The sequence below is a fragment of the Eurytemora carolleeae genome, unplaced genomic scaffold (genome assembly GCF_000591075.1).
Source record: "Eurytemora carolleeae unplaced genomic scaffold, Eaff_2.0 scaffold168, whole genome shotgun sequence".
NCBI lineage: Eukaryota > Metazoa > Arthropoda > Copepoda > Calanoida > Temoridae > Eurytemora > Eurytemora carolleeae.
The window spans coordinates 155,711-169,229 of NW_019396062.1; the positions used below are offsets into that span (position 1 = coordinate 155,711).

A 13,519-nucleotide genomic window follows, 5' to 3' on the forward strand; every position below is an offset into this window, starting at 1 on the left:
TTCACAAGTCCAAACTCAAAGGTTCACTAAGAATTATCCATTTTAATAAAACAAATATAAATAGGGTCTTCTTGTTCTTTATATAAGTAATAATTTGACTTTGTTTGTTTGTTTGCATGCCCTGTCAATGCCCAATCATAACTCATGAACCTCAGGACCTTTTTACCTCAAATTTTGAGTGGTTTAAAATTTCTAGGTTGAGTGGGTTGGCGAAAACTTGGTTTCGGGCAAAGCTGGGTTCCCATAGCTAAAATACTTACGTCTTAAATATCGTCTTCCTTATCCGCAGTTTTGTGTTTATGGGTCTCGCTGTACAACATATGTAATATATATAAATGTACAATCTTTAAATATTAGTTCTTTTTAGCTTGTATTACAAGGGGAATAGGATTAAAAGCTTGATGCCTTAGAATTTAATTTCCGACTTTTGATATTTTTGATGAAAATATATATTTTAACTTAAAACTTGGTTTCACGGTGAAGAGGGTGGCCCTCATCATTTAGTTTTCGCTAGTTTGTAGTTTGTAGTTGGACCAAACTTTTTTAAGAGGGAGGGGTGGGAGTATGTATGTAGGGGAGGGAGGGAGCATGTATGTAGGGGAGGGAGGGAGCATGTATGCACTTTGGATTGCTATGAGGGATTTAAAGGGACTGTCCTTGAAATTTGAAGTGCCCTCCATTTAAAAGGATCATGGTAGATTTACAACAGTACCATTCAAACTTTTATCCGAGCAATAACGTGGATGATATCATCATTTTTCTAGCTTAAAAAGTGTTTAATTCTGACAATTTTTCCATGGTTTCTACAGCAGTAATCCGCAATTAAGTTTTATTGAAAATAAAAAATTCAAAGCAGAAAAAAACATGGATATCTCATTCACTCTTGAGCAAACAAAAGTTTACAGGGTACCGGTGGAAATCGAACACGTCACTTTATAAATGGGGGGTCACTTGAAAAAACGTCTACGATCCCTTCAGAAGTGAAGATGCTTTTTGGGTCGTTATAAAACATTCCATAATGATATGAGATGTTTCCCATGTGTTTAAAATCTTGTGTTATATTAACGTTACTATTTTTATCACAAAATGAACTGAAAAAAAGTCAAAAGACCAAAACGAAAAATAGAAACCTTTGTTTGTTCCATTTTTTACAAAATTGTTTTGAATCGATTTTAAGGACCCAAAATTAAAGACATTTTACTTGATATTCATCTTCTTTTCTGAATAGAAGGTTTTATTTTAAAAAGAATAATTTTCATTGAAACTCCAGGCGTAGAGAAATGGATTCCAATTCTATTCTTTTATTTCTTGAAAAACTTTCTTTCCTTGAGTGTATGCATAAATTAATCAGGCAGATTGATTAAATCTTTAATGACTTGAATTATTCTGTTCGACAAAATTCACTAATAGTTTTGAATTTGATTAGTAACTTTGTAAACTTAGGTTTATTTAAGCAGCTGGAGTGAGCTGTATAGTGTAAAGTACACATACAGACTATATATATATTCAAGGTTGTAATGCAAGGTAAGTTTATTGCAGTTGCGTACATTCTACGCACATATTGAAACTAGTTCTCTATGGGCGGAATTTGTAAACAAGAATAGATGCATCAGTGTTCGTTTAGTATCCGAGGAGGTTAAATGCATTAAATTTTGATAATTTTGATAATTTACATAATAGTTTCCTCTGACCAGAATATTTCATTGATTTTTTTATGTGAAATATGGATCCCATGTCAGGCTTCGACATCCGTTTTGTGTTTACATTACTCCCCAGAGACAGTACAGTGCAGTACAATAGATGCGTACACCTCTAAAATAACTTTCCTTGCATTACAACCTTGTATATATATATATATAGATATGAGATATATATAGATAAAAATGTATAGATAAAAACTATTGTTTTGGTTCGGTTTTCTCATACATTTTCTTTCTGGAATAAACTTTTTTTGTAGAACTTCTTAGACCTTGTAGAACCTGCTAAAAGTCCAAAAACCTAAAATGTTTTTAAAAACAAGTCAAACTATGCCCCCTCACTGCTAATATGTAAATAGAAAGCTAACTTTTATAAAATGGAGGGTTGAAAATTCACGTTTTATGAAAACAGAAATTGTACAACTTGGATTCATTTGGTGTACTGTCCCGTGTTGCCCTATATAGACTGTACAACTTGGATTCATTTGGTGTACTGTCCCGTGTTGCCCTATATAGACTGTACAACTTGTTCTAGCTCCTTTTACAAGTCAGCCTGGAACTTTAAAATTAAAGGATTTGTAGCTTTATAAGGTAATGTATAGGAAAAGTTCTTCCCCTCCCCCTTGCATTTACAGGTGTTACCAAACTATTATAGATCTATAGTTGTCGATGTTTTATATACTTTTTAAAAAAGAATAGTACAAAAAGGTTAAACCATAATACTCCCCTCCCCATGTAAACCGGTGTGGTTCTATTGGTTTATGTTTGAGAATTTCTAATTCTGAATTTCTATCCTCTCCATATAATCTACCCTCTAATCTTATTAAATCCCCTCTAGTTAATTGATCCAACATAATTTGGGCGGTAATTCCATTTTCAAATTTTCTAAAAGGACATGTTCTCTTTTTTATTTATTTTTTTTGTCGTTTTAAAATGTTTATTTTAAAGACTAAATTTAAACAATAACTTTAATCTACAAAATGTCAATTAAGAAGATGTAGTAGGGTAAACACTTCTTTTTAAAAATGATTTTAAAAAAGGTTCATTTTAGGTTTTTTATCCTGGTTAAAGAATTTGTAAAATATAGATAAGCTCTGTAATAAAGTCACGTGAATAAAATTTTCGAAATGAGCCTTGTTATGTTTTTGCAGTTTTGCATTACTCTTTCGAGAAATCATTGGATCCAAAAATATTTAAAAAGAGAAGTATTTTGATTACGAAGAATTTGTTCTATACAAAAAGTACCGGACATACAGGGTGAGTCAAAAAAAAGGTGTGATTTGCGGCGCCTGGTGCAAAATTGTCCTTTTTTTTGCAACTCTCCTGAAATTTTCTGAAATATTTTTTGAAAATTTGTAATTTTTTTGGTACTCCAATGACCCGAAAAAATTAGCGAACCTTTTTCTCTCTCAAAATCAAAGCTTCATAAAAGCAAAAATGTATACATAAATTATTTCTATCGAAATATAAAATTTTTTAAAGATTGAATCACAGAATCACAGAAAATCCGCAAAATTTCAATAATAAAAAATTCGAAATTTCTAGTTCTGGTCTAATTTCTAAGGAAAAGTAATTTAAATTGTCTAGTTGCTTTCTTCTTAGTTTATTCTAAAGTATTAAATATACGCTGTTCAGTTAAAACCTTAAGAACCATTGAAAACTATTTTTCCATAAAAAAAGGCCTTAGAGAATAGGTATAGGGTTGAAATGCATGCACATAGCCCAATTTTTCAACGCCAGCTGATAGAGAAAAATTAGACCAATAACTTTAATAGTTTGGGCGCTAGGGAGGGTTAAAAAATACCTAAAAAGGGTAAAAAACTGAAAAAAATATTTTTTTGTTTCAAACAAATCTGAAAGTGTGACACATTCATTTTTCTAGGGCTTTTCAAAGATGTAGTTTTTAGATCTGTAGCTTTAGTTTAGCTGTTTTTGATTTTTTTCACAGGCCGAACTTTTTCTCCGCCCCTACCCTACCCTATAAATCACAAAAAAAAATGTACTAAAAAATCCTTTAAATTACTTTTCATTAAAAGTCACAAAATTTCACGGTGATAGGGTCAAAAATGAGAGTGGACAAAAAACTACAGGGGGGGCGCCAACCACCCCCTCCCCCCAACCTTTTTAGGGTTAAGCCTTGATCTCACCTAAATGATGGTGTAGAACTAGAGGAGGAAGAATAAAACTTTGCCATTTCCGCTCATTCTTAATTCTTCAATATTCAAACTATTTCAAATCTGAAAGAATTAAAATCAAACCTAAATTGTCGGAAAACTTTAAATGAATCATTTCAACGTGTTTTGAAATATGAAAAATTTTAAATTAAAATAAAATTATGTCCGTAAAAATATTTCTGAAAATTATTATGTACTTTATTGGTCGTAAAAAATCCATTTTTCCAACGTAATTTTATATCAGTATATTATTGACCATAAATTATGAAGTGTATAGACTAGACATATAATTCATCTTTTTAATGTTTAACTAATGATATAAATTCTCTTTAATGACTAAACCTTTTGTGTATATTCCGTAGTATAGCTTGAATACAACACCTTACAATATAAAAAGATGATGGTTCTAATTTTTGATGTAAAAGAATTGAGTTTTTGCCATTAACTTTGATTTTATATTCCCTTTTGGTTTTACAACTCAATTTTGTTATAGATCTTAAATATTTGAAACTATGAATTATGTGAGATCAAAGGTTGCACCAACATGTTGCAAATATATAGGGATTAGAATATTTTTGGCAAAAACTCAATACCTTTCAAAATTAGAATTTCATACAATGTAATTCAAACTGCAATCCCTATTAAAATTCGAATATCCGATTAACAGAGACACTTCTAACCTCAATCTGGCAAAATATAATTTTTCTGACTTTTACAGAGAAATCATCAATTGGGAATTAAAAACATAGATATTTTTAACGGAGAGATATTCCTTTTCAGCTTGCAGTTTACCTATATGCTCTATATAGCTTTGTATAATCCAAAAAATAATAATAATTCTTATTCATCTTTTCAATCCGCCCTTTTTTAAACCGCACTATTCACTCCTGTATGCTGAGTCCATTAGCGCCTGATCCAATCAGGGTTTAGCCATGTGTTTCTTGTCTATTCTGAACCAATAGATTTTGGATGGCGGTAACATCTATCTTTCTATCTAGCTCATTATCCAATTAGAGATAAATCCTTATATCGGCGCTATACAATAAATGGAAATATTTACTTTTCTACTGAAACTATAGTGAATAGTGATATTTTGAGATCGCACTATTTAATTTTGATCTTGTTTGCTTAGGCTATTTTTTAGATTTTCAAGGCAAGCCACATGAAGGGAAAATTAGAAACTATCGATTACATTATTTAAGGCTAGTACAGCTCTTCTAAAAATGTAATCATCACAACTAAAACATGTAACCTATTGCAGACTTCGTAATGAAACTGAACCCATTTTAGTTTGAATAATTTGAATTATTCTTTATGTAACAGCAAATGTTACTTGGCATTCGACATTTTGAAAACTAAATTCAATTTGAAACCGTATCTGTCAAGTTGCTTCATCATCTTATATTCATAAATTGAATAGATTCGAAGGAAAATGAGACAGTTAGTTGTTCATGTTCTGTACAGGGTTACCCACTAAGGATAAGACTTTAGATTTTACAGTATTACTATCTGTTTCCTTGTGTTAATAATTCCCTGCAAGTGTAAAAAATTTTCCAATTAACTTCAAGATAATCACATTTTATGAAATTTAGGTCGTCATTACAATCTCATCCTTTGTGGATAACCCTTTCTTTAAATCTCAAAGCAAAGCGATGAGTAGTATAAAATATAAATCTTAAATACTGGAGTCATGGAATAATAATTGGTTTCCATGTATTTAGTCTGAACTGCAGGGTTAAATCAACATTCTGTTCTCATCTTACAAACTCGACCCACTTACAGTGATAACCAGAAAACTCTGGAATAGCAACAAGAATTTAAAACTGAAGTTATGACTTTAAATACTCCAATTAACATGAAATACAGCAGTTGTGCAGTGGAAACAGACCGATTTCAATTAACTAGGTTACTAGCAAAACTATTTGCTTGAAACAACATCAATATTACTTAATTGTTGCTTTAATGTCGTCTTCTCGTCTTTCATTTCCAAAGTTTTCTGGTTCTCACTGTACACAAATTATTCACTAACTCATGAGAACGGGTTGACTTAAAAGTTTTGCCAGGCCTCGGCGTTTGTATGATCTTTCCGATTAAATTTATACTTTTTGTAAAACATTTCAAATTGCATTGACGTGTAAATGATTTTGTTTAAATAAATATACAACGGTCCACGACCATAAAAATAAATTATTTTGAATTTAACCAAGGGACTAATATATGTTCAGTATGTACATTAATATAAAATCATGTTAGTTGCAAAAAAAATCACTTAAAGGGAGTGACCGGCTATGTAAGGTAGTTGAACTGAGTATGCAGTGTTGTGGAAAACTTCTTTCGGATTCATTTGGACAAATTAAACTTTTTAAAGATCTGTAAATCCTGAGTTTGAGCGCAATTTCGACGTTCAAAACTCCTACTTTGTGGGATACGTTTTCAGAATTATTTTTTTTATTATTATATCACCTAGCTGCTGCAGTGTGCCTTTGTAAGTAAGTGGTAATGTTTTATTCTCTATATAACTTTTCCTGGAAGGGTTTTCTTTAAAAGAAATATCTCCAGACATACTTTATACTTGAAAGAGCCCACCAATTTAGCAAACAAAAGTATTTTTTTAGAGGCACTGCCAATGTACTTATCTAACATTTGACCATCTGAAGATTGAAAATTTACTATTGTGGATTTTCTTCTTGCGGAATTGTGCAGTTGAGAAAAAAGCAAGAAAACGACTTTATCTTCCTTAATTTTACTTGGAAAATTTCAGACAGTTGTCGGCGTTTATATCAGTACAATCAGTACAATCAGCCTTATATAGTTTATATCAGTACAATCAGCCTTATATAATTTATATCAGTACAATCAGCCTTATATAGTTTATATCAGTACAATCAGCCTTATCTAGTTTATATCAGTGCAATCAGCCTTATATAGTTTATATCAGTGCAATCAGCCTTATATAGTTTATATCAGTACAATCAGCCTTATATAGTTTATATCAGTACAATCAGCCTTATATAGTTTATATCAGTACAATCAGCCTTATATAGTTTATATCAGTACAATCAGACTTATATAGTTTATATCAGTACAATCAGACTTATATAGTTTATATCAGTACAATCAGCCTTATATATTTTATATCAGTGCAATCAGCCTTATATAGTTTATATCAGTACAATCAGCCTTTCCATTTCAATTTTAATTTCTACCACGAGCTTTAAAACCACATTAAGACATAAAAACATGGATACATAGCTGTCAATTAACAGCTTCTCTTTGCTCACTTGTAATCTTGTAGCTTGAACAAAGCTGACACTATCTTTCACATTATTTATCAGAAGTTATTTAGGGTACCATTGTGAATCTTGCATGCCCCTTTTTTAATTCATAGCACAGAATTTTCTCTCCATAGTATTTTGTAACTTGGGAAAAGTTTTCCAATGAGAGTCAGGTTTGAAATTATAGTTGGGGCCTCAGCTGAAGGTTTTCAAGGATCAAAAGTTTTAAAAAAATATCTGAAAAGACAGTTAAAGAACCAATAAATTGGTAGTTAAATATATACAATGGCATCCAATTCACAGCAGTACCCTTTAAAGATTGGTCTGAGCTGAAAACTTTAGAATGGTGGATATCAGGATTAATGCTTAATCCACTCTTTTTCATAATCTCCAGATTAAATATTGCTTATACTCCTCATGAACTTAATCTCCAGATTAATTAACAGATCGGGATTAAGGATATCACATTCTAAAGTTTTCATCTCTAATCAAGTGAGCTATATTCAAGTTCTTGATTTTTGAAATTTGATTATTTTTAACTGTGGTGTGTTTTCTATAAAATGACCTGCAGATTTCTACCTACAGAAATGTTGTATTTAACTGTCAGAATTGAACACTTACATCATTGATCGATCAAGGTTTGAAGGGTGTTTTGTAATCCCTCTCATAATAATCCAAAGTGCACACACATGCTTTCCTAAGAATTTGAGACTTATCGGTAAAAGGGGTTCATGCGGTTTTATGATCGGAAAAACAAACAGACAAGCAGGAGTTTACTAATTTACATACAGGGTTTCCCAAAAAGGATGAGACATCTTTTAAAACTGCCTATTTCCTTCCTAATATTCATAATTCCCTAAAACTATAAACTTCTTTTTTACTTTGTCAAATCATTAAATAAGCCATTTAAAGATATTCATGGCAGAAGTCGTTATTTAACCTTGAGGTCGTCATATTTGAAGAGTTTCAAGTCGTCTTTACATTCTCATTCTTAGTGGGTAACCCAGTATATAATTAATTTATATAATTGTTAACGGATTAATAACACACTGACGTGTACAACTGAAATCCTAGTTAGCTGAGAGTTTGGACAACTTGATTTCTTTTCCTTGATTTAGGTCACTTCGTGGTTCAATACAAAACTTTTTTTCTTTGTTTTTGGGATTATAACAGACTGGGACTATATCGGTTTAGCCGTTTTACCGTTTACTGGACACAAACAAGCAGACAGACACGCAAAGTATATACTATACATGCTAGGCTATTAGGGCACTTCACGCCCATCTTCCATTTACATTGTGAACATGTTCTCTTTAAAACAAAAACAAAATAAATTTTTGCAAATAAAAAAAAAATAGTGATTTTCAAAAATTTTGAAACCTTCCCTGGGGTCACGCGAGGTTCTACTAAAAATGTGGGCCAAATTGGTTCAGCCGTTTTGACGTGGATACAAACAGACAGACACCCAGACAAGCAAAGTATATATATAGAATATGTATTTATATTGCTATAAATTAACGCAAATTTGGTTTGGGTAGACAAACTTTCGCACCCGTTTTAAAATTCACATTTGAAATTTTTTTTTTAAAAATTGTATCTTTTACTAAGAGTTCAAACAATTTTGCATAAAAGCATTTATAAAAAGTATTTAAATTTATAAAAGTATTTAAATTTATAAAAGTATTTAAATTTATAAAAGTATTTAAATTTGTATCAGTTACTAAGAATTCAAACAATTGTGCATGAAGTATTTGCACACGGCAAATATATAAAGTGTTTTGAAAACTAAAAACTAAAGTATACATCGATTTAAAAATAGGTTTTTTTGCCTTTTATATATATATATCTAGAACATTAAAAAAATACAAGATTTAAGACTTAGGTTTTAATATATTAATATAAAACTTTTTCGATGTGTTGAAAGTGGGATAGTTTGTGCTTAAAGAATAAATAAAAGGAAAAAAATAAGGACGGGGTATCAGAATAACATTTAAACGTTATCAAATGTTAAAAAATAGTAAAAAAAAATAGCTAAACTCTGGTTAAAAATTTAGTGTAAATCTCCCTCTAACCCCACAACCCCTTTCCATAGAAAAGTGCGCAGATTTACTTCCTTTTTCCGTGCTCTACATTTGGAGAACAGTCTCTTTCTCACTTGGTTCGGGAAAATGAATGAGACGGGTTTGAGATACAGGATATTAGCTCCGGGAGTGAGAAGAACTGACTGGTCTTGCTCCGAGGTTTTCCAACCTTACTCTGGTCCCACCTCTCCCGTCTCCGGGTATACCATACACCACGCTACTTCGAGACGGTATTCAAGACTAGGTGGAGGAAAGAGAACGAAGGAGAAGGAAGAAGAAGGAAGGAGAAGGAAGGAGAAGGGAGGAGAAGGAAGGACTAGGGAGGAGAAGGAAGGACAAGGAAAGAAAAACGAGTAACTACAAGGTGTTTCTTTACAACCGATATTTTTGATCTGAATATCTCTAAATGGAGCCTGTTTTGAGTCACAGCAAAACCAACTTAGAAAAGTTCATATGAATGGCAAATTTGCTTTAAATGTAATCTAGTTTTACTAAAAATATATTTATCGGGTCGTTTTAATTCAAATATAACCAAATCAAAAATATCAGAAACACCCTGAAGGAAACAGGAGAAAGTTTAAATGTGGGGGAAAATAAGAAGCAATTGAAAAAATTAATTGATCGAAAATGAATAGATAGGAGAAAGATGGAAAATAATTAACACGTGACAAACAGGATGTAAAATTCTTAAAAATCCAAAAATACTATATATGGCATTAAGAAAAAAAGGAACAATGGAAAATGAAAACTAGATCGTTCTTCTGATTTAAAAGAGACAGGATTAAAGAATTTATAAATGGTCGAAGTATTTAATCATTAAATTAAAAGATAAGAAGAGAGTCAAATATTTATAAAACTATATTGTGTAAGGTGATGTAAGGTAATCAAGTGCTTAAATGAATTAGCTATATATTCTAGCACGTTTAATGGTTCCCTGATTTTCTCTTAAAAATTTAGAATTATATTCCACTGTTTAATGGGTCTCACTGCATCCTAACCCTATGCTTTATGGTCCCTCCTGTTTACAATATATTAACTGTTGGTTTCAATAGACTCTGTAAACTATATAATCTACAATATTCTTTAAACTTTGTCCTAACAATAGTTTAGAGGTTGTGTGAATATATAAAGAATGGGTCTTTAGCATGGGGAGGGGGAAGTTTGAAGAGGACTAGCGAGGAAACTAGTAAGAGACTTGGGAGGTACTAGGGAGGGGGCATTGTTGGACTTGGGAGGGACTTGGGAAAGACTATGGAAAGACTAGGAAGGGACTAGGGAGGTACTAGGGAAGGAATAGGGAAGGAATGACAAGACAAAGACTAGGGAGGGGCTAGGGAGGAATTAGGGATGGACAAAGAGATATTAGGGATGGACTAGGGAGGGACAATGAAGGGACTATAGAGAGGGACTAGGGAGGAACTAGAAAAAGCAAACTTAGTAGCAAAAAACTATTCCCCCCCCCCCTTGACATCATAATTAAAGATAAGATGCAAATTCTTTAACTATGGTGGACATTGTAGGACTAAAGAAACGTTATCATATTTTTAGTCATAAAATATACATGTCTACTTGTCCAGGGCTATGGTTAAGTGAGAACTTGAGGTATAACAAAAAGACAAGGCGTTTCATCGCGTTAAAGTGGATCAACATTTCATAGCAGTTTGGGATCTATGTACACAGTTTGGGATTTATGTACACAGTCTGGGATCTATGTACACAGTCTGGGATCTATGTACACAGTTTGGGATCTATGTGCACCAGTTTGGGATCTATGTACACAATTTGGGATTTATGTGCACAGTTTGGGATCATGTGCACAGTTTGGGATCTATGTGCACAGTTTGGGATCTTTGTGCACAGTTTAGGATCTATGGACTCAGTTTGAGATCTATGTGCACAGTTTGGGATCTATGTACACAGTTTTGGGATCTATGTACACAGTTTGGGATCTATGTACACAGTTTGAAATCTATGTACACAGTTCTGGGATCTATGTACACAGTTTGGGATCTATGAACACAGTTTGGGATCTATGTGCACAGTTTAGGATCTATGTACTCAGTTTGAGATATATCTGCACAGTTTGGGATCTATGTGCGCAGTTTGGGACTTTTTCTCCCAGTATGTTTGGTATGTGTGTGGATAAGAGAATAATTACATTTCCTGGTATTAAATCATTACATGAATAAAAATCATTGGTTCATGTTATTCTGTATCTGCCAAAAGACAAGTCAAAAACAAATATCTACTGGGCAAACCAAGCATAATTGCAGGTTACCTTGCCAAACCCATTCTTCTCATTTATCGAAATTGTTATATATTTTTTACTTTAATAATTAATTTTGAAAGAGAAAAACATGAATATCATTCATTCTTTAATAAACTAAGGTCTGATTGTAAACGTCATTTAATTTAATAAGACGGTTTTTAATCTTTATATATGATAAAGCTCTTCGCTCATATAAAGATGTTGGCTATAGCTGGCCAAAATTCGATTTTTTTTTTAAAACTATTTTTTTTAATTCAATTTTTTTCAAATTAAAAATTTTACGGGGAACACCCGGCACTTTAGCTAGTATATTATAAAGCTCTTCGCTCATATATATATGGCAAAAAAAAATTGGTTTTTGTTTTTTCAAACCTTATTTTTTTTAATTCCAGATTTGTTTTCCATGGGCAACGCCGGGCCCTTCAGCTAGTGATATTATAAAGCTCCGTTACGAACTCTATAAAAGCTCATACTTATTCCGTTCACAGCTCATACTCATTCCGTTCACAGCTCATACTATTCCGTTCACAGCTCATACTTATTCCGTTCACAGCTCATACGTATTCCGTTCATAGCTCATACTCATTCCGTTCACAGCTCATACTTATTCCGTTCACAGCTCATACTTATTCCGTTCATAGCTCATACTTATTCCTTTCATACTTATTCCGTTCATAGCTCATACTTATTCCTTTCTTAGCTCAGCCTATTCCGTTCACAGCTCATACTTATTCCGTTCACAGCTCATACTTATTCCGTTCATAGCTCATACTTATTCCTTTTATAGATCATACTTATGCTGTTCATAGCTTATTATACATATTCCGGTCATAGTTCATGAGGATTTTAATTCATTTCAATTCATTGATTTTTAATTTTGAAATTTTTTCCAGCACTAATTTTTATCGTTTATTTTTTAACATTTGAAAAAAAGTTTAGAACAATTTTCGAAAAATTATTTGCCATCCCTTTAGCTTTATTTTCAGATAACCTTGATTTTGTTATCTTTTCTCACTTTAATATCTTTCAAAAGTCAACAACAACGATTATTAGTCGAGTATCAGAAGTCCGCAGTTTTGCTGGAAAAAGACAAGTATGAGGCTAAAGCTTTGTGTTCTATTTTCAATTCAAGGTAATTTGATTCAAAAATCAAAAACATCTAAAAGAATTAAATCAAAATGAAGGGAAATAAATAAATATATAAAATTGGTATTATAAAATTTAAAACTTCTCTCCTCTCTCTGTAATTTATGATTCTAAAAGTGCTTCCATATATTTTCAGCTTTTTACTAAAATGGGATTGTTTAAATATTTGCATAAAATGTTGGCAATGTGGTTTTTAATATTTTTTAGAAGATAAAGGAACTGAGTTTTGCCGCAAACTCAAATTTTCTAAAACCTATATCTTTGCAACCTGAAGATGCAAACCTTTGATATTTCAAACTTAGACCATTTAATCTAACAGAATTAACAGTTTTAAATATCAAAGGTCTACGACATTGGATTGCAAAGATATAGGGAGGGACGAGTTTGTGGCAAAAACTCCTTTTCAAAGGATTTTTTAATAAAAGAAAAGCTTTTTTGTATGAGAAGTTACATTTTCCATCATGTGTTTTAATTAAATAATAAATATATGTTCTAATAATTATCTATATATAAATTTGGCTTGTCTGTCTGTTTGTCTGTTTGGGTGTCTGTTTGTCTGTATCCAATAAACGTCAAAACGGCTGAACCGATCGTGCCAAAATTTTTTGTGGGACATCACGTGACCACAGGGAAGGTTTATGAATGATAAAAATTTTAAAAAAATGTGTTTTAAAGGTTTTTAATTTTGTAAAAAATTCTTGAAAATCCGCGAATTTTTTTTTTAAATCCTTAAAAAATTTTTCTTCTTTGTTTTAAAATTAAACAAAAAGAACATGTTCACAATTTAAATAGAAGATGGGCGAGTATAAGTAAACTAGATAAAAATAGGATTAGTATAAGTAAACTAGATAAAAATAGGATTAGTAGAAGTAAACTA

At 31.7% G+C, this 13,519-nt stretch overlaps 1 protein-coding gene across 1 annotated transcript in view; it reads left to right on the plus strand.

Annotated features, from left to right (window-relative positions):
• The first annotated feature begins 12,529 nt into the window (after window positions 1–12,529).
• LOC111709041 (calcium-activated chloride channel regulator 1) overlaps window positions 12,530–13,519 on the plus strand; it is a 6,506-nt gene continuing 5,516 nt past the window's right edge. Inside the window, exon 1 of the mRNA XM_023482624.1 lies at window positions 12,530–12,628. Within this exon, the coding sequence (XP_023338392.1) occupies window positions 12,592–12,628 (37 nt within the window). The 5' untranslated portion in view covers window positions 12,530–12,591. The remainder of the gene's footprint in view (window positions 12,629–13,519) is intronic.